Raw genomic sequence first — 25075 nt, 5'->3', positions numbered from 1 at the left:
CAGGATGGCCCTTGGTCTTGGTTGGGCACAGTCACTGCTGCTGCCTCCAGGACCCCAGCACTCAGGCTGGCCCCTCTCCCTCCCAGCGGGACAGCGCTTTGAGCGCTTGGATTGAGTACAGACTGAAAATGCGCTGTCTGGTACCCTCTCTTTGGAGAGCTGATTTAAGCCCGGGGCGGCCATTGTGGCTCTGGCTTGATTGACCTTCAAAGTGAGGCTTCATTTTCCCATCTGGGAGGTCAGAGATTGTGGATGTCAGACACTTTTCACAGTGCCTTCCGTAGGATAGACAGACACAGCTCTTATTAACTTTAGCTTCTGCAAAATATGATTGCTCACAGTTTGTTCAATGCCTGGCAAGATCCAGGTTGCTGGCTTTACCTGGTGTCCTGGGGCGGCTGTCCGTGGCTCAGGGATGCAGCCTCCCCCTCCCGCCTGCTCCCCTGCTCTGTCCTGGGCTGGTACTGCACTGTCACATCTGTGGCCACAGGAGGGCACACTGTGCTCTCTTGGGCAGAAAGATTTCCTGGTCAGAGTTTCACTTGAAAGTTATAGACTTCCTGCAGGACCAAGACCGGGCACCGCGGGATCCCCAGTGGTAACAGGGTTCTCCCTGGAAGCATCATGAAATGCCGCAGCCCCACTACTGCACCTGCACACTGGAGATTAGGGTCCATGCTGTCTAGTCATTTCATGCCCCTTCTCATTCAGGCTGCGCTATCTCATCTGACCCTAATAATAACCCTGCAAGACAGAGAGCAAGGGTGTGTCTCTCCATTTGACAGGTTTGGGGGATGAGACCCCGGGAATGAGTGACTTACCCTGTGTCACCTCTCTAGTCAGAGTGGAACCATATTTGGTGCCAGCCGTCTGCCCCTATCCAGTGCCCATTCACTAGATCCAGCCCCCACATGCCACAGAGCAGAGGTGCCCAGCCTCTGTGGGACAGAGATGCCTATGAGAGGCGGCCAGGCCGGAAGCTTGTACATGTCACAACAAGGGCCCCACACGTGCGCCTCCTGCCCCACCCTTGTGGGAGCCAAAAAAAACAGCCCTGTTCTCCACAAATAGCAATTCTCTCCCATCACACAGCCCTCTAATTTAGACACAGCTTCAGCCTTTTTTTTTTTTTTTTAAATCTTCCTTGGTTTGACTTGTTCCAGCAATGCTCCCTCCCTCGGGACACAAAATATTCCAATCTTAGATGTAGGGTAACTTTTCTTGTGAGTGAATCATAAAGGAGACTTTCTTAGCCAAAAATTCCTACCAGTCCTGCTGGCTCAATGGGAGACGTTAAGATTCGGAGAGAACAACCGTCAGGCGTGTGTCATTGTAGTGACTCATTGCGTGTGACGGACGGCTCAGCATTGAAGTATGAATTAGAACTAAATTTAGTTAAGTGCAGTTTTACTGTTTTCAAGGAGAACGGTGATGACAAAGCAGATCTTTTTCAGCTCTCTGAAAGCCCTGGACATAAAGATGAAAGTTTACAATGTCCCCAAAGTTTCATTAAAGAGCTGAAGAATTGACTGCAAGAAAAGAGAAGAGGAAGGGGAAATGTTACTTGATTTTTCAGGGCATGAGGTGCAGCTGGGGAGGACAGTCCAAACTCAGAGGCAATAGACACAAAGAAAACATCAAATGATTTTAACAGAAACAAATTACCGTGCATTTAACAAAAAGCCAGAAGTCAAAGAAAGTTGGGGACAATATTTGCAATAAACATGTCAGATTGATGTAAAAGGTGCATGCAAATCTGTAAGAAAAATGCAAGATCTCGATAAATAATAGCAGAAGTTGTCCATCCGTCATTCATAAATGAGGAAGCACATTTAGACAAACACAGGACACGTTCATCCTCACTGGCAAGCAGAGAAATGCATATTTTTTCTCATTAAATGAGTCATTTTTTAAACTGGTAAACCTGGTGTTAAAGAGCATGGAATATGAAAACGAATATACGTATGTTCTTGTATGACTGAAGCATTATGCTGCACACCAGCAATTGACACAACATCGTAAACTGACTATACTTCAATAAATAAATATATATATATAAATTATTTTTATATATAAATACAATTTTTATATATAAATATATATCTATATATACACACACACAAAAATAAAGAGCATGGAAATATAAAATACCCTTATCCATTGGCCAAATGGTTATAAAGCAGTATGAATTTGTTGGAAATAATTTGGACAGTACGGATTAAATAGCCTTTCATATGATCCCCCTCTGGGAACTGGTAAGTCCCGCTCTAAGAGTCCATCCTAAAAACAAAAGTCTAAGAATGTGAAACCATTATGCACACATATATTTATAGCAATGTTATTTATATAGCAAACTAGGAAACCAATTAGATGTTTAGACGTCAGAGAATGGCTAAGTAAACTGGGGTATACCTTCTCGCTGGAATAGCATGAGGATGTAACAATATGGAAAATGAAGATTAAGTAGAAAGAAGGATGCAAAATTGTAATACATTATTATTAAAAAAAATATATTAGGACCAATATATAAGTTTAAAAAATTTTCTTTGTTTTTGGAGGGGTAATTAGGCTAATCAATTAATTTTTTTTAATGGAGGTACTGGGGATTGAACCCAGGACCTTCTGCATGCTAAGCATGTGCTCTACCACTGAGCTACATCCTCCCCCACAGTGTGTAAGTTTTGTGTGAAACTTATGTTCACACATAAAACCTGCACATGGATCTTTATAGTAGCTTTATTCATAACCTCCCAAACTTGGGAACAACCAAGATATCCTCCAGTAGGTGAATGGATAAATAAACTCTGGTACATCCAGACAATGGAATATTATTGAACATTAAAAAGAAATGAGCTCTCAAGCTATGAAAAGACATGGGGAAAACTTAAATGCGTATTTCTAAGTGAATGAAGCCAATCTGAAAAAGCTACAGACTGTTTGATTCGAGCTATAGATGGCATTCTGGAAAAGGCAAAACTATGCAGACTGTAAACGGATCAGTGGTTGCCGGAGGCGGGGGAGGGAGGGATGAATAGGTGGAGCCCAGAGGAATTACAGAGCCTCAGAAACTATTCTGTGTGATACTATGATAGTGGATACATTGTTTGTCCACACCCATAGAATGTACAACACCAGGGGTGCATCCTAATGTAAACTGCAGACTTTGGGTGATAGTGATGTGTCAAGGTATTTCATCAGCTACAACAAATGTACCACTCGGGTGGGGGATGTTCATCATGCCCGGGGAGGGGGGGGGGGACAGGGATCTATGGGAACTCTCTGTACGTTTTGCTCAATTTTGTTGTGAGCATAGAACTGCTCTAAAAAAATAAAGTCTATTTAAAAAAGAAAGCAGGAAAGAGGGAAACGTCTGGAAATATTTACCAAGTTTGTGTTTTGGTTATGATAGGCTTCTTTCCTTTCATCTCCATGCCTGACATGACCATTTTAAAATGTGAACATGCATTCATTTATAATGGAGAGAAAAAAATAAACATTTCAAGAGTTTAAAAAGCAATGAAATGAAGCCGTACGTGTGGTTGTGTGTTTAAACAATTCTGAGGGTTTCTGATCCCTTGTTTTCTCTTAGTGGCCAGAGAGTTTTGGAAACACGCATTCCTTTTTGGCTGTTTGTGAATTTACACGATTGACCCCGTATTCTAAAGCCATGGCCAGTTAGAATTTCTGTTCCCCATAAAAATGAGCTATCTTCTGGGGATTCTCAGTGGTGAACTATATTCTTGGAAATTTTCCCACAATGTGTGATTCAGTCTTTGTTTATTTTTAAAACTCTAGGATTCTATTAGAATTGTCTGTTTTCTTTTATTAAATATATGTAGGTATTTATTTGTATTTAATTTACTGTTTTTCAAAGATTATACAACCTCCGGCTTTAATAAATTAAAGTTTAAAAGTACAGTTATTCATTTACAAATATATAAATACAGTGCTCATTCTCCCTATCCAGTCTCCCATCTGTTTCGTTCCTTAGCATGGACATGCTTAAAACCACTATTTTTAAATCCTTGTGAATATTTCCAAAGTTTCTCTGTGTTTGTGTGCCTAAGTACTAATATCTATTATTCTCCCATATTTCTGTACTAAAAATGACTCATTTTATGCATTGTCCAACTCCTTGCTTTTTCACTTAACAATGTGTCTTTCCTTTTCAGTACATAAACAGCCTCTTCATCCCTCGTTACAGCTACAGAGGACCCCATGTGTGGGTGTCTGTGGATTCACCATAATTTCCTTAGCCAGTCCCCTGCTGATGGACAGTTAGGTTGTCTCTAATCTAATGCTGTTACGAATAGCACTGTAATGTACATCTTGTACTTGTGCAAGGATATTTACAGAATAAACTCTCAGAAGTGAAATTCCCAGGTCACAGAGTATGAGCCTTTGTTTCTGATACCCCTATTATTCTGTTGCCGAATTATTCGCCATCAGGAAGGGTTTAGACTCATACCAGCAATACTTCTGAGTGCCCGATTCCCCACAGCCTTGCCAAAACAGTGCTTTGCCTTAAGTTTGATGGTTGCTGTTCTGATACTTGGAGAAAGAAAGTGCAGTACATTTTAATTTGGATTCCTCTTTCATGAGGAGATCTTAGCATGTTTTCCTAGGTACGAGCCTCTCTTCTTGGGTGAAAAACCTTGTACCACATTCATTCATTTTGATTATTAGGCTGTTGGTCATATCTTACGGATTTCTAGAAGTCCTTTTTGTATTAGGAGGATAGCTTCTCTTGGTACCTACCTGGTCGGAACATGTCCCCAAGGATAAGAGATTCTAAAAAAGAGATTTCCCTCTGGGTTGCTGGAACCCATAAGATGTATTTGAAATAAGACTGATGGCCATTCAGGGAAGTGTGTGGGCTCCACCCCAGAGGTAGTAGCATCAAGAACACGTCTCACATCAGGCCAGTCTTTTGTGTCTGCTGCTTACTAACAGTGTCCCTTAGAGCAAGTCACTTAGCATCTTTGGATCTTGGTTTTCTTACCTGTAATATAATGCTCGTCAACCCCATCACTTTGGGTTATAATGGATAACACATAGAAAGAATTACACAGATAATCACCAAGATAATTGAAAATACAACACTCCTGAGGGTTGACTCAGCTTTTACCTTGGAGGCACTGGTCCAGCAGGAGGCGATAGCGTGAATGACCAGGGGGACCCTAGGGACTCCTGGGTGCAGCTCCCCAGGGTCCTTTCTCACTTGCACAAGTGCTGCTCTGTCTCTGGATTGTGGGCCACAAAGAAATGTACAGGAAAGCTTGTTTTAGGGGACTTCAGGGGAAGGGAAGTGTTTCATAATATCTTCATAGCCTACTGGTGAAGTCACCAAGCCAGACCATGTAAACCCAGGTGCAAACCACCAATCTATTCATCCCTGAAGAACAGAGACAAGCTAGCCCTGGGTCTCTCCAGTGGTTTTGCAACTTTAAACAGCACGTTATAAATCCCTAATTCATCTCATCATCTTTATCTTAGCCAAGGGTCAGTACCAGATCTCCAGACATCCCTGGAGACAAACACAGAGTGATCCCAGCTCAGCTGTAGGAGAACCCTACCTCATACACATGGGGCACCCAAAACTATTGCTTCCTTTCCTTTTGTCTGGAACAAACCTGCCTCTGCCTTCACCAGGACCTTTTTCTTCTACAGCTCCGGGGAGACCGTCACCAGCGTGACCAGCTTGGCCCCACTGCAGCCCAAGAAGGGCAAGAGGCGGAAGGAGAAACCCGACATTCCTCCCGCAGTCCCTGCCAAAGGTAGGACCCTAGCCAGCCGTCGTCACTCATGTGGAGACTGCCACGCTTGATCAGAAGTGGGCGTGGGGTTTCATGTGAGATCAGGACGGGGGAGCAGGCAGATGGAGGACACGACAGCCATGATCATATGATCTGGAGAGCCCCACCTAGCTTCTGGTCATAACTAAGCCCCGTCCCTGAGGCAGGCGGGGGGCAATGCCAATGGCCAAGGTTGGCTTTAGCAGGGAGCTGGAGGCAGGGGTCAGTCTCTCCAGACTATTCCACACTGTATTTCGCTTTGAACTATTAACATGCTCTGCACATAGCAGAGTGGGGCAACCGCATCCTCTTGGTTCGTTCAAGGCAAAGAAGGCTCTCTGATTCTCCAAAAGATGTCAGCTAGGCGTGTCATTTACTTTGGGTTTGGCCTGGGGATAAAATGAAGGTTAGCCCTTGACTCCAGTTATGACTTAGAGTGGCACAAGTAAGGCAGATGGGCGTTTCCAGAGTTGAGGACTAAAACGCTTCCTCAAATAACTGTGGCCAATTTAAGAGAAGTTCATAGGTCAAAGAATTTGATACGGAGTTAGGAATACAAGGATTGCCCAGGTGAACAGCTTAATAACAAGGCAAGATACGTTCTGTCCCTCAATTGGGACTTCACGCGTGTCTCCTAGGGACGCTTCGAGCCCTTTGATGAAAGGCAGTGGTGTTGAGACTGGGTGGGCAGAAGGGGCTGGGAGGCATGGGTGTTCCAGGAGGCATGACACGTGTGGGTCTGGGGAGGGAAGGCAGCGGAGAGCCGCTGCTCTGGGCCAGGTAGGCTCCTGCTGTATTGTCTCATTCCGTCAGAGTAGACAGTGCCCTCCCTTAAGAAAGAAGGAAATGACACTCAGAGAGCCACGTGGTGGAGCCTGGCTTTGAGTTCAAGTCCCAGATCATCTAAATACTTGTTATCTGCATGGCGTTGGGGGAAGAGCCTCAGTTTCCTCCTCTGTCTAATGGGGACAGTAAGACCCTCCCTGATGACCTCACCAGGCTGCTGTGAGGGTCAGAGGTCACTGCTGTCAGTGTTAGTGTGCAGTTAGGATGAAGCCCTAGGGAAGGTCCCAGCCTCAGCCTTCACCAAGTGCCTCTGGTTCTCACCTGCACACCTGACCTCTTTGTAGCTGGTGGTGTTTCATGCAGTTGTTTTGTTGACCTTGTTGCGGGGTCCCAAGGCTGGGAACGGACCACCCTTCCCCAAGGGGCACCAGACTGGCTGATACTTAGGTCAGAAACTCGAGCTCTCCCACGAGGGCGGGAAGGGGCCCCCGGGTCTCTGTGTCCACGCTGCTCAGGGTACGTGGGCTTTAAGAGTCCTGGCAGGAGTTGCAGACTCAACCCTTGACATGCTTCCACAGCTCCCATCGCCGCCACGTTCCACAAACCGAAGCTGCTGAAGCCACAGAGGAAAGTCACCCTGGTGAGTGACCACAAGCTGCGTGCTGTCCTTTCGAGCCTTGAACACACTGAGGTCCCAGGAGGGCCTTTATTCACTCAAAACACGCTCCAGGTTCTTGACGCTTTGTCCCCAACAGAGCTGCTCTCTCTTCTTGGGTCAGCTTTTGAGCCAGCTTTTCTGTACCTAGTTCCCAGAGTGGCTTTCTTTTTCTTTTTGGAAGTATGGTTGATTTGCAATGTTGTGTTAGTTTCAGGTGTACAGCAAAGTGATTTTAAATATATACAGAATATATATATTCTTTTTCCGATTCTTTTCCATCGTGGGTTATTAAAGATATTGAATGTAGCTCCCTGTGCGATACAGCAGGTCCCTGTTGTTTATTTTATATAAAGCAGTGTGTATATGTTAATTCCAAACTTCTAATTTATCCCTCTGCCCACCTCTTCCCCCTTTGATAACCATAGTTTGTTTTCTACGTCTGTGAATCTATTTCTGATTTGTAAATAAGTTCATTTGTGTCATATTTTAGATTCCACATATAAATGGTATCATATGATATTTGTGTTTAAACTCTGTCTGACTGACTTAACTTAGTATGATCATCTCTAGTCCATCCATGTTGCTGTAAATGGTATTATTTTATTCTTTTTTATGGCAGAGTAGTATTCTAACGTGTGTATATATATATACACACACACACATATACCACATCTTCTCCAGAGTAGCTTTGTAAAAATTCAAATGGAATTACTTTTTGTTATCAATGCTTCTTTTTGAAAAGAAGGAGAAAAGCACACTCAAGAATGGGTAAAATAGAAAGTGGACCAGTTGTATAAATTTGCCAAATAACCTCTCTGAAGAGTCTACTGAAGAGCTTTCCAGGAAATATACTTCTTTATTGTCAGCTAAGTTTACATGCATGGAAGCGTTATAAAGATGCTACGGAGTTCCTGTCTACAATTTGCCCAGCTTCTCCTGACGTTGCCATCTTATACAGCCACGGTGTATTTGTCAAAACTGAGAAATCACCATCAGTACCTAACCGGTAACTGCACTCCAGACTTTGACCAGATTGCAGCAGTATTTCCATGGATGTTCTTTTTCTGGTCCAGGAGCCAATCCAGGACATTACATTGCATTGAGTTGTCATGTCTCCTTAGCCTCCTCCAATCTGTGCCACTGCCACTGTCTGTCTTCTGTGGCCCTGACACTTTGAAAGAGGAGCAGCTAGTTCGTTTTTAGAACATCCCTGGATTTGGGCTGCTCTGAGGTGTTTCTGATGATTAGAAATGAGGTTACGGACTTAGGGGAAGAACAACACAGACGAGATCCTCCTTTCTCATTGTGTCATGTGGAGGGGACGTGCTGTCCACGTGTCTCGTAGTGTGCATCTTGGCCACCTGAGTAAGCTGGTGTCTGCTGGCCTTCTTCAATATAAAGTTACTATTTTTTCCTTTTCATATTCAATTTGTTAGAAGCCAGTCACTAAATCCAGGTGGCACTCAAGGGGAGGAGAGTTAAGACTTCATGGACATATATGAAAACCACTGCAGTAATTCATACGTATTTTAGGGGAGACACATCAAGCCTATACAAATATCCTGTTTTTCCTTGAACTCTCGTCTGCTCATTTTAACGTTTTGTGGTGGATTTTGCCTGTAGTAGTTATTACAATGGGGAACTGATGGTGATTTTCTGTTTTCCTCAATCCATCTACACTTACTACTTGAAATTCTTCTATAAGGAAGAGCTGGACCCCTTCCCTCACTGATTTACTCACTAATTTCTTTGTATCAGTGGGGATGCATGGATATTTCATTTTTTTAAGTTTCTAGTCATACTGTTATTTAATTTGTGGCTAATTTTGTTCAGCAGCTGTGTCTTTGGCGGGGGCGGGGAGAGAAAGGGAGAAAGAAGGAGAGGTAGAGAAACGGGCAAGCCTGTTCTAAAATGTCTACGTCCTGCAAAGGGCCAAGACAATCTTGAAGGAAAAGAACAAAGTGGAGAATTTCTCTGCCAAGTCATGAGCTTTACATTAAAACTGCACTAATTAAGCCAAACATTAAGTCATGATATGAGCAAGAACAGACAAATAAACCAAAGAAGCAGAATAAAGAGCCTCAGACGTCTCTACGTATGCACTGTCACTTGATTTTATGACAAAAGTGACACTGCAGTGCAGGGAAGAGGGGGTGATCTTTTCAGTACATGGTGATGGGTCTGTTGGATATTCACATGAAAAACGATGACCCGTAGCCGGTACTCCACACATACAACAATTAATTAGAGAAAGTCCATCCACTTAGTAGGAAAAGCAAAAAGAAAGCTTCCTAAAAATAGCATATCTGCCCCTCATCCGGGTGAGCAAAGATTTTTCAAACAAGATACATAATGGACCAGCCATGAGGGAAAAGTTGGAAAACTTTGGACTCCATTGAAATTTAGAATGTCTGTTCTGCTTCAAGATACTTGTTCAAAAACGAAAAGGGAAACCACCCATCCGGAGAACATCTCTGTCATGCAGAGACCTGACAGAGGACTCTGACCTAGAATTTGTGAACACCTACAAATCAGTTAAAAAATAAAAGAAAAAGACAACTCTCCAAAAAAATAGGCAGAAGCCTTAAATTTGTGCTTCACAAATGAAGCTATACAAATAGCCAGTCAGCTCATGAAAAATACTTAATCTCATTGGCATCATGGAAATGAGCTTAGAAGCAGGAGGGCTGAAATGAGATACTTATATGGTTTCTCTTTTTTTTTTTTTTTTTTGGTCTGTTTTTTCTGATCCGTTTGGAATTCAGGAATGGATCCAATTTTGGCTGTCACTCTTTTTTTGTCACATTCTTTGTTATTTAATTTTATGTTTCATATTTCAATAGTCATTACTTGGTAATTTCATTAAACTTCATTACTACGTGCTAAATAATTATTTAAACTTAACTTTTATTCGTTTCGTGATAACTTTTTTTGAATCTAGTGTCCTCCCGCCAAATATATTTCCCTTTACATTTGGGCAGTTTGTCTATGAATGGAATTCTAGTTTCGTAAACGTTCTCCACTCTGTTCTGGGAAACATGCTAAGCACTTGATGTGCATTTCTGTGTACTTCCCACATTGCTCGACGTAAACGACGAAATCCTTTTATGGCCTCTGATGCCTCGTATCATGTAAGCCGTATGTGTCACTTAAATTTTCCAGGAGCCACGTTAAAGAAGTAAAAAGGAACAGGTGCAACCAGTTTTAATTATATCGCTTACTCAGCCCAATATATCAAAATATTAGCACTGAACTGTATAACCAGTATAAAAATTATTAATGACATATTTTTCATGCTTATTGTTGGACTGTGTCTTCAAAATCCTGTGTGTATGTTACACGTACTGCACATCTCATTTCAGAACCACATTTCAGTGCTTAATAGCCACATTTGGCCAGTGGCTTACCATCTTGGACAGCACAGCCCTGTCGTGGTCTAGCCTCTGTTGCCTCTTCGACATCATTTTTATCACTGTCCCCCTTCCTCATTCCCTTCCGACTATTCTGGCCTCCTTGCTGGTCCTGAAGCAAGTTCTGGTCGGGCCTTTGTGTCTGCTGTCTGCTCTGCCTGGACCGTCCTCCCCAGGGTATGCCTGGGGCTTATCACTCAGCCCCGGGGTCTCTATTCCAACATCCCCCCAAGGAGAAGCCTTCCTGAAACCCTGTGCAAAGCACCACCCACCATACTTTTATATTTACCTACTAATTGTGTCTCTCTTCTGTCAGAATGCAAGGTCCGAGAAGGCAGGGAGGTTGTCTGCTCTGGTCCCTGCCGTGTTCTCCCCACCAGACCAGTGTCGAGCAGGGCGGGGATGTGTTGTCGATTTTGCACACCAGCTTTGTGGAGCAAGTTATGTCATTCTGCTTTTATAGCGGGCCCCAGGGAGACTCAGAGTCAGTAAGGTGATGGTGGACGACTTACCCAAGGTCATGCAGCTTGTGGGCTGTAGTCAGGACTTGAACCTGTGTCCTTCTGGATCCAAATGTAAGAGTTTAACCAGCTTATTTGAAACCTTGCCTCAGAGTGGAGCCTGGATCTCTGTGTGTGGTTCTGACACCCTCTTGAGGGCTCGGCCTTGCCCCAAGGCTATTGTGTGCCCAGATTTCCCACCATTCTCCTGGAGAGGATGGGTCCTTTGTTTTCCCAAAGAGAGCCTCCTTTTGTCTGCAGTGAACTGTGGGTTCCGAAGGGCTTTTCGTACAGTGTGATTTCGTCTGGTTCGTATCATCAAAAATCCCTCATCCGTTCTGCTCTACTGACTACACCTGTGTCTTGTCTTCAACTGCAGCAGCGGAATTTTTGCTGATTTTGGTAGCTCTCTGGTCATTCTGTGGGCTTTGGGAAACTCAGTTGAACATAAAGGCTAAAACTCTCAACTTGCCTTGGAGCATCCTGCATCCTGTGGGTGAGAGTCAGTCTCCCCAGATAGAGAGTCTGAGCTCAGTCTCCCTGAGCTGGGGTATCACTGCACCTCTGTGTGTGCATGTGGGTATCTTTTCCATATCTTTTCTTCTCAGTCCTGATCTTTATCAACAAACTCAAGAATGATTATGCTTTGTAAATTTCCCCCACCTCACATTCTCTCCAAGTTTCTTAGGGCTTCATGTTTCTAATCCAGTCTCTCACCCCTGGTAACAACAGAAACAGATCTTTTGAAGTTCCAATTATATATCCCAGGGGTTTAGAAGAAAAAGCACTTTTTGCATGTCATTATATTTAATTGTCACACTAAGTCCCTCCCATCCCCACATTTGCACGTGAGGACACACACACACTCTGTTTAAGAAGAGTGAGTCCCGACAGCCCACAGCGGGGAGCATTGCGTTTCCCGTGCTGCTGCCCCCAGGGGGTAGGGCAGTGCCATCAGCCTTGAATGGACAACTTGCCCTAGTCCACAGCTAGGCGGGCCCCACCTTTCATTAACCCACTGAACAAAAATCAGTTGTACATCTAGTGGGTACAGAATGCAGCTTTATGCAGTTGGGGGCCACTTAGGAACAGAGTGGATTCAACCGCATTTTCAAAAATAACTGGTCCTAATCACAAACTTTTGTTGCTGTTTGGGTGTGTGTCCGTTTGAGCTCTTTGTTCCTGCTTCTCTGGATGGAGAATCAACATAGGAAATTATTAATTGTCACAGAAAGTAAGTCGGGCCAGTTATGTGCATTTCAAAAAGGCTTCTTTCTTTTAAGGAAATAGCCCCCGTGACAGTTCTTAAATGCCAAATGTCCTTAGATCAGTTAAGATATGAAAAGACTTAAACTTTTTTTTATACCAGATTTTCCAGAAACGAGTCAATTTGGAGACCCGTTTGCCCCCATAACAGTACACCAGAAAGAAAAGAGCTGACTTTGAAGGGACTTCTGTCTGACTAGCAGTTTGGAGTTAAAAATGCCAGGCCTAGCGTCGGCAGGTTTTGGTTAATATTAAGATTTATTTTCCCAGGAGATCGGCATTGACCTCAGTCTCATTTGGTCAATATTTAATCTCTCAGATCAATGAGTCTTGATGGCGGCTGAAACTAAAGTCAATAGCTACTTGTCGACTCACACAGATCTTGGTGGATAATTTAGAAAATAATTTGAAGACATCTTTTCTTTGGGGCCTGGTACGGGTTTGGGTGTTTAATTCTGTAACTGTTGCATTTTGCCTCAAAATCCGTAAAACAGGACTTCTTGGAGCGGTCAGAGCCCTCCAGCCCCCCAGCCCCTCTTTCCAAAGTAAGGTTGACACATGCTCACCCCAAGAAAACCACCTGCCCGCTGCCTCCTCTGACTCATTGGCAAGAAAGCAGACCCTCCATTTATTGAGCGCCTACTGTGTGCTGGCCCTGCTGCTAGGTGCTTTGCAGGCTCGCTCGTCTCAGCTGCATGTGCAGAATCCCAGCAGACCGTCCAGACTCCAGGCAGAACTGACAAGCCTGGGTCCTTGTGTTTTTCATCCTCAGAGCATTAACAAGCGGGAACCTTTTCTTATGTTTCCAAGATAACGTGGCATTTTGCAAGAAATATACCAGATACTAACAGAGGTTGGAAGGATTAAAAAAAAAAAAAGATGAGAATTCAAGATAAAAAAAGAGGTGAGAAAGGCATTTCAGACTCTTTATTATCAAGGTATCAAAACAGCTCTCTGCTGTTTTAACAAAACAGCCAAACACAACAAGCTGCTCTCAAAGTTGGCTCATCAGATCTTAGGGCCCTGCGTTATCACTGAGGCTCTCTCTGATTGACAGCATGATCTGTTGGTCCAACAACCTTAAACATTGACAGCGAGTCATTGCTTCAATGTATCAGTGGTTCTTCATCCTTAGGGGGCGGGGAAGCACCTTCACAAAACTCAAAATATGTAGTTTTCCTTCAAATTGAGGGCGGGGGGACGGGCACTGACTCAAAGACTCCTCCAAAGCCTTGTGAGGACCCCCATTTCCTCCCTGTGATTAAGGGCTCCCTGAACCCAATGAGAGAATTCACACACTTCCAAGAAAAACTGTCATTGCTTCCTTATTTCAGAAGAAACAGAGAAAGCCAGAAGTGCATTTGATTTATTTCTATGGCATTAAGTCATCTATTGACTTAGAGCCCGAATGGAGGAAAACAGCTTCTGTGATACGGAGGCAAGACCTCGGTGTTTAAAGGAGAATTTGCAATGGGGAGCATGAGGTCTTGGGGAGGGGAGTCAGCATCCCCAAACTAACCAACAGAGGAGAGGCCGCAGTCCTGTGGGCTCTGCAAACTTTCCTACGTTCCTTCTGCCCCAGGGTCACACCTCCGCACGGACGATCCCGCGGTGCCTCACCCTGAGTCCTCTCTCTCTGTAGTCAAGTCACTTGTATGCAGCATTCGGTGGCTGGAAAAATCAGGCCACCCCCGTTCTCTAAGGAGAAAGTGATCTCTTGTGAGTCAAAGACTGAAGACACAGAAAAATCAGGAATGTCAGGGGCTTAATTACCACGTTTCCCAGTGGGTCTCTTGTATCCTGTCTCTTTCCCTCTGATCCCTCCCTCACATTGCTACCTGGGGATTTTGCTAAAACACAACTCCAAGCATGTCATTTCCCTGCTTAAAATACTCCAGTAGCTCCCCCATCACCTCCAGAATGAAGCACAGCTTCCTGCGGGGAGCGGGCCGTCATCATCTGTCTCCTGCTCCACTCCTGGACCTCTGTGGTCCAGGTCCTCTTACCGTTGGCCCCACAGGCTCTGTCCTGCACCTGCCGCCCCGTTCATCCTCCCACAGAGCTCCCGCTCATCTCCAAGATGCGGCTCACTCACCGCCTTCTTTCTGAGGCCCCGTCAGCCCCACTTCTCCACAAATCTGGCTTCTGCCAGGCATCAGAGTTATGCCTCTGCATGTCAGTGACCACCCATTGCCAACTCATGACACTTTATCACTGACCCCCAGATGTACCGATGCCCTTGTCCCTGGAGGTGAATGTGGGTCCCCTGTCATCACCCTAGCCGACTGCTTTCCCTCCTGGCCATTGCCCCTCCCCAGACTATTAGGCTGGCTTCCCCTCCTTCGCCTCTCCAGAGTGATGGCGTCTCTGGGGTCCTCTTCTCCTTGAAGACATTGCCTGGGAGACTCAACACTCTCACAGGTGCAGCAGCCATTGGTTCCCTAACCTGGGTCTTCAAGTCAGTTCCAGACTGGGACTGTTTATAATACACTCCCCTGGGGGCCCCATGTGCACCATGGATTTACCACGGCACACTCAGAACTCATTACCTTCCCCAGGTTCCTGCTCCACTGGGGAGGTCCCTGCCATCCGGAATCTAGGTGCCTTCTCCTTCCTCACCTGCAGATCCGCTGGTGAGCGGAGCCTGTCTGTCACTTCTCAGGATGCCCGGGCTTGTCCCTTTCCTCTTCCTCATCAGTGCAGCTGGCTCACAGACCCACCGCCTCCCCATCCATCTGACTTCAGGGCCTCTCCGATGATCCCTGGCCTCACCTGTATCTTAGCACTTCCCACTCTCACCTGGAAGTCACGTTTACCTGCCTGTCTTGACTTTCTCCTCCACTAGAACTGCATGGTTCTTAACTGTGCTAAAATACACATAACATGAAATGTACCATCTTAACAATTTTTAAGCATACAGTTCAGCGGTGTTGGGTACACTCACCTTGCTGGGCAATCTTCAGGGATCTTTTCATCCTATGAAATTCTGTACTCATGAAATAACAACTCTCCACTCTCCCCTCCCCCAGCCCCTGAAAACCACCCTTCTGCTTTGTCTTTATAAATTTGACCATTCTAGGTACCTCCTATGGGTGGGCGGTACCTAGAATGGTATTTATATTTTTGTGGCTGGCTTATTTCACTGAGCATAATGTGGTCATAGGCCATCCATGTTGCAACATGGGTCAGAATTTCCTTCCTTTTCAGGGCTGAATAATGTTTCAGTTTACGTGTATACCACACTTGGTTTATCCATTCATCTGTCGGTGGACACTTGGGCTGCTTCCTCCTGTTAGCTACTGCCAATAATGCTGCTGTGAACATGGATGTATGTGTCTCTTTGAGTCCCTGCTTTGAGTTCTGTTTGGATTTATAGCTATGAGTGGAATCCCTGGATCACATGGTAGTTCTATTTTTAATTTTTTAAAATTGCAATATAGTCAGTTACAATGTTGTGTCAACTTCTGGTGTACAGCATAATGTTTCAGTCATACATGTACATACGTATATTCGTTTTCATATTCTTTTTCATTATAGGTTACTACAAGGTATTTGATATAGTTCCCTGTGATTTACATTAGGACTTGTTGTTTCTCTTTTTTATATACAGTAGCTATATCTGCAGATCTGAAATTCCCAATTTATCCCTTCCCACCCTCTTCCCTCACCGGTAACCATAAGTTTGTTTCCTATGTCTATGAGTCTGTTTCTGTTTTGTAAAGAAGTTCATTTGTCTTTTTTGGGGTGGGGGGATTCCATGTGTAAGTGATCTCATATGATATTTGTCTCTCTTTCTGGCTTACTTCACTTAGAATGACAGTCTCCAGATCCACCCATGTTGCTGCAAATGGCATTACTTTATTCTTTTTTATGACTGAGTAGTATTTCATTGTGTATATATACCACAACTTCTTTACCCAGTCATCTGTCGATAGACATTTAGGTTGTTTCCATGTCTTGGCTATTGTAAATAGTGCTGCTATGAACACTGGGGTACAGGTATCTTTTCAAATTAGAGTTCCCTCCAGATATATGTCCAGGAGTGGGATTGATGGATCATATGGTAAGTTTATTTTTAGTCTTTTGGAACTCTCCTTACTGTTTTCCATAATGACTGCACCAAATTACATTCCCACCAGCAGTGTAGGAGGGTTCCCTTTTCTCCACACCCTCTCCAGCATTTACCATTTGTGGATTTTTGAATGATGGCCATTCTGACTGATGTGAGGTGATACCTCATTGTAGTTTTGATTTTGCATTTCTCTGGTACCTCATTGCATTTCAATGATACCTCATTGTAGTTTGCATTTCTCTGATAATTAGTGATATTGAGCATTATTTTTAATTTTTTGAGGAACTGCTCTACTCTTTTCCAGAGTGGCTGCACCATTTTACATTCCCATCAAATAGTGCACAAAGGTTCCAGTTTCTCTACATCCTTGTCAACACTTGTTATTTTCTGTTTTTTTTTTCTTGATAGTAGCCATCCTAATAGGTGTGAGATGATGTCTCATTGTGGTTTTGATTTGCATTTCCATAATGATTAGTGATGTTGAGCATCTTCTCCTATTCCTGTTGGCCATTTGTATATCTTTTTGGGAGACATCATGCCTATTCAAGTCTTTCCCCCATTGTTAAATCAGATTGTTTGTTTTTGTTGAGCTTGTAGAAGAAGGTCTTTATATAATTCTGGATATTTACGTCTTTTAGATATATGATTTGCAGATGTTCTCACCCATTCTGTAGATTGCCTTTGCACTCTGCTGACTATGTCTTTTGATGCCCAGAAGTTTTACATTTTGATTAGCACTGGTTTTTAACGTATCAACAACCTGCACATCACTGTGTCCCCAGGAGGGACCTGGAATCTACAGACTGTGCAGAGTGAATCAACAATTGAAGGCAGAGATCTGAGATTGGAGCTCTAAGTCCTCGCTGCTCAATGTGAGGTCCATGGACCAGCAGCCTGGGCATCGCCTGGGAGCTTTGTTGGAAAAGTGGAAGCTTAGGCCCCACCCCCTAGACCTACTGAATTAGAATCTGCAGTTCAATAAGATCCCAGATGCATCTGATGAACGTTAAAGTTTGAGAAGTGCAGCTCTGAATAATTCATCAAGCTCAGTAGCCAGCTCTGGTTGGGTCATTGCCAACAGTACAGAGTCATCACTGGCCACCGCCGGAGAGCGCTGTACTTAAACATTTTAGTAAGACAGTTCAGCCCACTTGGGAGAATGGTAGGTTTTCTTATTTATCAACCAAGAGAGAATTAAACAGGAGAATCCACTTCTAAGGGATAGTGTGACTCTCCCTCATTCCCAAAAACCTTTCCTGAATGGCTCATCCCCATCTCAGCAGGTCCAGCCCCGCCCCGTGATCTCCTAGGTTCCTCAAGGTCACAGGTGGAGAATTTCTACATACAGAGAATGTGTGACCAAGACCTGCTTGCTTGGGATTCTCTTGAGTTTAAAGTCTACCATGAACCTGTCTCTTCTCATGGAATCTGAAAGATCAGAGCCCTCAAGGCAGACAGAGGGACAAGGTTGAAGGACATCTGTCTTAGGAATGCGCCTTCCACCCAGTGGTCAGCTCAGGACTGAGCTGCCCCGCCCCGTTCAGTGTCTGCCTGGCATCAGGAAAGAAGCCTCTTCTCCTGGCTCAGTTTTCACTCTCAAGAATGTACTTCCAAGACTGAAAAGAGTTTTTCTCTGATCAGTAGCAGGAAAGGGCTTTGAGGCACATTAGACACCAGTCAGTGATCGAACTCTGAGAGGATTTTAATAATAACCCAAATCCCAGCAAAATTATTTCCAGAGGACATGCATTTCAGGTTTCTTGAAAGATGCTTATAATAAGCTGGAGAATTTCTCTTGTTGACATTAAATGTGCTAGCACTGGTTTCAGTTAAATTTTACATGAAAAGGATATATTAACCTGCATAAAATATGTTCATAATCTCGATTTAAAATTAAAAAGAAGGAAAAAACCCTGCAACCGCATGTACAATATATTGCCCCAAGTAAAAGCCTTGGGAAAAAAACAAAAAGTTTGCTTGTACCATGCTAGTGCCATTTTTGCAGAGATAAAATTCTATGCTCCCCTTGGTGCACATGCAGATCCTGTTACTATCAACAGGAGTTATGCGTGTCAACTGGAGGGAAGGATAGACGCTGAGGCTTCGGAAGGGATGAGCGTGGGTAAAACAGAAGTCATTTCCTTTCATGGGTTTGCTTCAGTCTGGGGAGAGCGGGCGGCTGTGATCATCCAGGGTGCGAGAGCAGAGCTCCCAGAAGTGGCACTGGGAACGTCCCATATTAGGGACTGTTAGCCCTGACCCAGGGCTGTCATTACCCTGCAGGCCACGAGGTTAGTGCCGAGGTCGGTCCCTCTGCTGCCTCCCGCTGTCCACCCACAGCGAGCAGGCTGGATGCTTCTCAGCTGCATCAGAGGCTGCTGGAGGTTGGTGGAGGCACTGATTTTATTAGAAATGGGCCAAGCAAAAATGTTACTTTCAGGAGTCTTTTAAGACTGGTAGCACCTTGAGGACTCCTTAGGAACCTCCTTTTGGGAGACAACAGGAATCTGACTCAAGAAGTGATGCAGAGGGAGCCTGCCTCACCCTGTCCTCAAAAGAGAGTGTGGCTTTGTGCTTTCAGGAGGCAGGTCACTTCAGAATTGACCACCTCAGGGCTGTGTTTCTCCTGTTTCCTGCATCGCTGATTCATTTGGATGATTTTGCCATCTTCCTCTCCTCCAACCTCCAAGTACCTATTGGGCGTTGACAGGCAGTGTACAAGGTGCCGTGGGGACAGGAGCATGAGCCTTGGAGCCTCCTGACAAAGGGGAACATGTATCAGAGAGGTGAGGCTGGAGGCAGGCCCAGAGGTCCATTAGGTCCAGCCCCCTGAGTGACCCCGCCTGGTTGCACGTGTCCGCCTGCTGCATCGGGTCCCAGGCCCACTCTAGGGCAGGCCCATCCGTGTGTCTGCAGGGAATGTCCCTGCAGAGCCGTAGCCTGTGTTCCATCTCAGCTCAGCTGATTTACTGCCTTTATTGGGCACTTCATTGCTGGGATCATTGCACTGCTGGGAAATTTTTTTTTTTAACTTTTCCCACTATTTTAGTTTTGTAATCTCCCGAAACAGTATCATTTGTGCTCACAGTTGATTTTTTTTTTCTGAAAGCCTATTTCATTTAAAACTTCAGTTTTGAATGTAGAGCACTTTAGAGTTGTTGTTAAAAGACATTTTGTATCTGAAATAGAGAATGCTAGAAATGAAGTACCATTTGGGAAGAAAGAAAAAAAAGGAAAGGAAGGAAGGAGGAAGAAGAGGAAAGAAAGAAATTCCCCATCTCTCCCCTCTCCCCTCTCTCTCCTCTCTTCCCCCCTGCTTCCTCCCTCTCTCTTCCCTCTCTCCTCTCTCCTTCCTTCACCCCCCTCCCTCCTCCCTCCCTCCCTCCCCTCCCTCCTCCCTCCACTCCCTCCCTCCCCTCCTCCCTCACTCCCGCCCTCTCCTCTCTCTCCCCTCTCTCTTCCTCCCTCCTCCCTTCCCTTCCTTCCTTCCCTTCCTATCCTTCCTTCCTTCCCCTCCCCTCCCTCCCTCCCTTCCTTCCTTCCTGCCTTCCTTCCTTCCTTCTTCCTTCCTCCCTCCCTCCTCCCTCCTTCGCTCCCTCCCTCCCTCCCTCCCTCAGAAAAATAAAGCATCAGCAAACCTGTATATGGGGAAGAAAATCTGTAAGTGAAATTCTGAGTTCATGACAAACTACGAGGCTTTTGTTTCCCAAGCCAGATTCGATTCTCGTTTATTGTTATAACTTCCTAAAGCTGAATTTATAAATTCCAACAACCACATGTGATGGAAAAAGACACAGCCTTGGGAATTAATGATTAGAATGTTCAGGGAAAGGTGAAGAATACAAACCATGAATTCAACATGTGCCCATTGCCCATGTTACGTGTGAATTCAACAAATGAGCTGGGATACCTACTGCTATTGTATACTTGGTCTTAATGTTTGGTTTGTGCCCTGTACATTATATCTGTGACATAATCCTGGTGGTGATAGTGGTGGTGATGGTGATAAAGGTGGTGGTGATGAGATGATGGTGATGATGAGATGACAGGGGTGATGATGGTGATAAAGGTGGTGGTGATATTGATGGTGGTGGTGGTGATGAGATGGTGGTGGTGGTGATGAGATGATGGTGGTGGTGATGAGATGATGGTGGTGGTGATGAGATGATGGTGTTGATGATTACAATGATACACACACTTCACTTGGATGGCACTTCCCCACGCAGACAGGATCCCAGGGCTTACCAGTTCGAACATTGGGATGACCTTGACCTAAGTATTGTAATGTATCCGTCTCACCAGTGAGGCAGGTGGTACCAGCATAAACTCCTCCACCAGGAAGTGGCAGAGCTGGGTCTGACCAGGCACTTGGCCCCCATTCTCTGTCCTTCCCCACTGGACTCTGGCTCTGCTGCCTTTCATCAGAAGCACTCAGTAAAGTCCCAGTCCACTGGTCTCAATGTGTTTTCTGTCCTGACTTGACTGGATGGGTTTTCATGATGAAAGCTGTAATGGTGATTCTAAGTGGGGCACAGGAATAAGGCTGGCGGATCTCCATTTGTTAAAATAGAAAGTAAAATTCTGCCTTGGGCCTCCTAACAGGGGGCTCACATTCTTTGAAATATTTTTCACTCTATATATAAACTTATATCCACGTATATGTATGTATTCCCAAAGTGCATGTACGGTCGACTCACAGTCAGTGTAGATCATGGCTACGAATTATGCCAAATCCACGTCTGTGTGCCAAGTTCCCCGAAAACAATCCTAAACAATATGTTCACGTGTTAAATTGATTTATTATTAACAAATATATCAGACAATAGATCAGGCTCATGTTTCTCCGTTAGTACATAGGGATCTACCCCATTCTTTTTATGACTGCAAAGCGTTACAGTATCATCGTTTTTTTCAGTCTTTTTTCTTTGTTTTTGTGGGGGTTTTTAAGGGGGTTAATTAGGTTTATCTATTTATTTATTTAATGGAGGTACTGAGAGTTGAACCCAGGCTCTCGTGCATGCGCTGTACCACTGAGCTACAGCCTCCTCCATCATCATTTCTTTAATTAGTCCCCGACTCTAATTTTTCACTCTTTGGATCAATGTTCTAGTGAATATCCTTTCACTTATAACTTTGCTTATTGGTATTTCTTTAGGAGAGGTTTTTAGAAATGGGATTATGATATGAACGTATAGCTGCATTTTCATTTTGATAGTCTGCCCTATTACCTTCCAAATGTGTTTTCTTATTTTATTCTTCCATCAGCAAAGGATGAGAGTGAGCATTTCCTCACACTCTCCCCAGTGTAGGATGTTAACGATCTGTCTATGTCTGTCTGTCTATCTATCTATCTATCTATCTATCTATCTATCTGTCTTTAAAACTATTAAGTTTAGAGCCGTATGCAGATTTCATGTGATTCCCAGTGGCAGAGCCCAGGTAGCTGACTTCTCAGTAGACTGTCCTCGTGGGGACCTAGACAGGCTGAGAGAGAAACGAGTCCCATGGTTCTGCCCGTGACTTCTGAGAGCATCCCCTCCCTGCATTCCTGGGGCCAAGGATAGCCACAGGACAGTTTTTAATGAGTTCCAGGTGGGTTTTCTTTCATTTTTTGTCTTATTCATTCATTCATTTAAATATGAGCATTGAGTATCTTCTGTGTGCCAAGTAGCACCGGGGCCGTTTATCTTCCTAGGAGCTAAGTCGTCAGCAGCAGCATGCTCCAGCCCACTCCTGTCTGCCAGAGAGAGAGAGCAAATCCCTTTGGCATCTTGCAATCAGTCATCATGGGAGGATTTACATATGTAAATCAGCAAAGGCTACAAATGAGAGTTTTCTTCTTGGGGTACCAGTCGCTTGACAGTTTCCCCGCACAGCACTGGGTGCAGCAGTGGCAAAGTTTAACAGTCACTGCTTCCATGGAGCTGAGCAGTGTGGTTAGAGGCCAGCGGTAGCCCCAGCGCTGCTGCTTGCTAGCTATGGACCTCAAGCTTGCCATTTCTTTGCCTTGGTTTCTGCATGTGTGAAATCAGGGTGATAAAAAGAGTACTTTCTGCACAGAGTTGTTGGTGTGCTAAGTAAACACTAGGTACTATTATTACATTCTAGTGGGAGAAGACAGCAGGTAATCAAGGAGACATTGCTTTTCAGTATCAAGGGGTGAGACGTGCTCTGCAGAGCAATCGAGCAGGGCAGGGAGCTGGGGAGGGGCTGTGTTTGATGGGGGTGGGGGCCTCCTTGGAGCACAGAGCTGATAAAGTGAGGGAGCACTGCCGTGTGGGGAAAGAACATTCCAGGCAGAGGCCCTGAGGCGGGCCCTGCACCGGGAGTGGTGGCCAGGTGTGTCCAGGAGACACAAGAAGACCAGTGTGGCTGGAGCCCTGGCCAGCAAGGGGGACGTGTGGTGCGAGCTGGGGGCAGAGGGGTTCCGGGGCAAGATCAGGAAGGATCAGAATGCTGATAAGGACACTCGATTTTATTCTTAGGTATGAAGAGAAACTGGGGGAATTTTGTGTAGAGCAGTGAGCGGCATGATTTGACTTATCTTTTTAGAGCAATTATCTTTCCCACTATGAAAAAAAATTACCTGGATTTCTCTGGAACTGGTCCAAAGTCCAATGGCATCCAGCAGCATCTGGTACATGATGTTTTTCCAAATGATCTCTGACTGTCTTCTTTTCTCTGCTCTAAATATTTCAAAGGGACCAATTGTTCAAGCAACACTTGTTCGTTTCTACGATAAAAATTATACTCATGGTAGTAACTGAGTACTTGTGTAGCATTTACTGTTTATCTACCAGGTAATCTTCTAAGTGCATGACTTGTATTAATGCATTTAATCCTCAAAATAATTCTGTGGGATGGGTACTATTATAAGTCCCTCTTGACAGATGAGGACACGGAGGCACAGAGAGGTTAAGTAACTTACCCAAGGTCACACAGCTAGTAAATAGCCATCTTTCTGTCTCCAAGAGTCCATGCTCTTAAAGTACCACTAGACAGACCCTTGCACGATCCCATGAATCTGGAAGAGTGTTTTAAAGATTGCAGTTGATTAGAAGATGGAGCATGTTCAAGACTGAAGAGTCTCAGAATGGACGTCTGTGTACAAGTAGGAAACCAAAGACTCTCGTTTTCAAAGCATAAGCATTCTCTTGAATAATATTGCCAGTAAAAGTACTTTGGGCTGGCAGCTGGGAAAACATAGCTCTATGGTCCACCGGGAAGGGAAGATGAGTGACTGTATTAGATCACGGAGAGCTCGCTGTGCCACTGTGAGAAGTTTCATGTGTCAGGACCCTCCCCAGGAGAATTGTCTCTAATCACATTTCAGCTTCCAAAACATATGTTGGTGAAATCTAGAGATAGCCATCTGTCTCATGACTCATAAAGCCTCGGGCCCGTCTGCGCAGAGCATCAGAGCCTTCTACAGCTGGTCACCTCTGTCTGTCCTCTGAGCCATTAGCCAGGGGCATGTGACTTTCCCTCGTGTCAAATTCCTTCTGGGAATGCACTTTGCTAAGCATCCGTTGAATTCTCTGTAGGCTCCAGAGCTCGATGTGAAATAGCTCCGCTCGTGATTTCCGAATGACTTCATCCAACCCAAGGTGCCAGCTCACCTGGATGAGGCTTGGAAATCTTCATCTCCAGCCAAGTCTTCTCTCTTGAGTTCCAGAGCTTTTTTAATCCTTCCAAAGTCCTAGAGAACACTGGGTTACCGGCCATGAGTCACTGGGTATTAGCAATGTGGAAGGCAGGCATGGGGTAGGACTCTGGGCAGGTACACCTGTAAGGCTCACAGGTGGCTGAAATGACAGAGGAAGGGGGCCTCGGAGAGCATCTCTGTCTCCACGCACAGTAACTGAGGGTCCTGGTCTCTGGGCCCTGGCTCAGATTGCCAAGACGCACCTAAGTCAACAGTCTCATCTGCCTTCTCGGTTTGGGGAGTGCAGCTGAATTCCAGTCCCCACCCTGCCTCTGAGGGAGGATGCTGGAATCAGTTATGCTGCTAGAACCAGAGGTACCAGTGGACCAATGACCTCAGCTCCAAGGAGATGGTGAGAGTAGACCTGGCAAGTCTCCGGCGGTTACCTCAGAAAATTCCCCTGGATTTTCCAGCCCCACCCCATCAGCGCCGAGCTTCACATTTCTCCCTGTCCAGTGGGCACCTCTGCCCTAGAGTCTGTTGCTACCTCACTCACAGCCTGACTACACCTTTGGCACCTCCCTCCCATGCTGGTCAGAGGCACACCTGCTCCTTCCTTGGAGACTAAGACTCCTTTGGGGGTGAGACTGGGAAGAGAGACAAGAGGTCACCAGAAGGGACGCCAGCAGGATTCCCGCCCCTTTGTGGTGTGACCCAATCAGTGTCAGCCCCACGTGTCAGCCCTTGGGCTGTGCCCTCAGGTCCCCCACCCCACTGCACGAAGCCAAGCCTCTGATGAGGGAGGGCTGGTTCTCCCTTCCCCACTCCCCTCCAGCTGGAGCTCACACTGCCGCTGAGCAGCCCTGGCCTCTTCTGAAACACACTCTCCTGAGATTTATGCCAGTGAAGCTTCCCCGTTGTCTTTGGAAGGTCACTCTTGTCC

At 45.1% G+C, this 25075-nt stretch overlaps 1 protein-coding gene across 2 annotated transcripts in view; it reads left to right on the top strand.

Moving 5' to 3' along the window:
* VSTM4 (V-set and transmembrane domain containing 4) overlaps positions 1-25075 on the top strand; it is an 89384-nt gene that overhangs the window by 51849 nt on the left and 12460 nt on the right. For both annotated transcript variants that reach the window (XM_032491671.1, XM_032491670.1), the window contains 2 exons: positions 5671-5777; positions 7160-7221. In XM_032491671.1, the coding sequence (XP_032347562.1) occupies positions 5671-5777; positions 7160-7221 (169 nt within the window). The remainder of the gene's footprint in view (positions 1-5670; positions 5778-7159; positions 7222-25075) is intronic.

Source organism: Camelus ferus, chromosome 11 (genome assembly GCF_009834535.1).
Source record: "Camelus ferus isolate YT-003-E chromosome 11, BCGSAC_Cfer_1.0, whole genome shotgun sequence".
NCBI classification, from domain to species: domain Eukaryota; kingdom Metazoa; phylum Chordata; class Mammalia; order Artiodactyla; family Camelidae; genus Camelus; species Camelus ferus.
The sequence above is the reverse complement of the archived record's forward strand: the minus strand, read 5'-3'. Positions and strand labels throughout refer to the sequence as shown.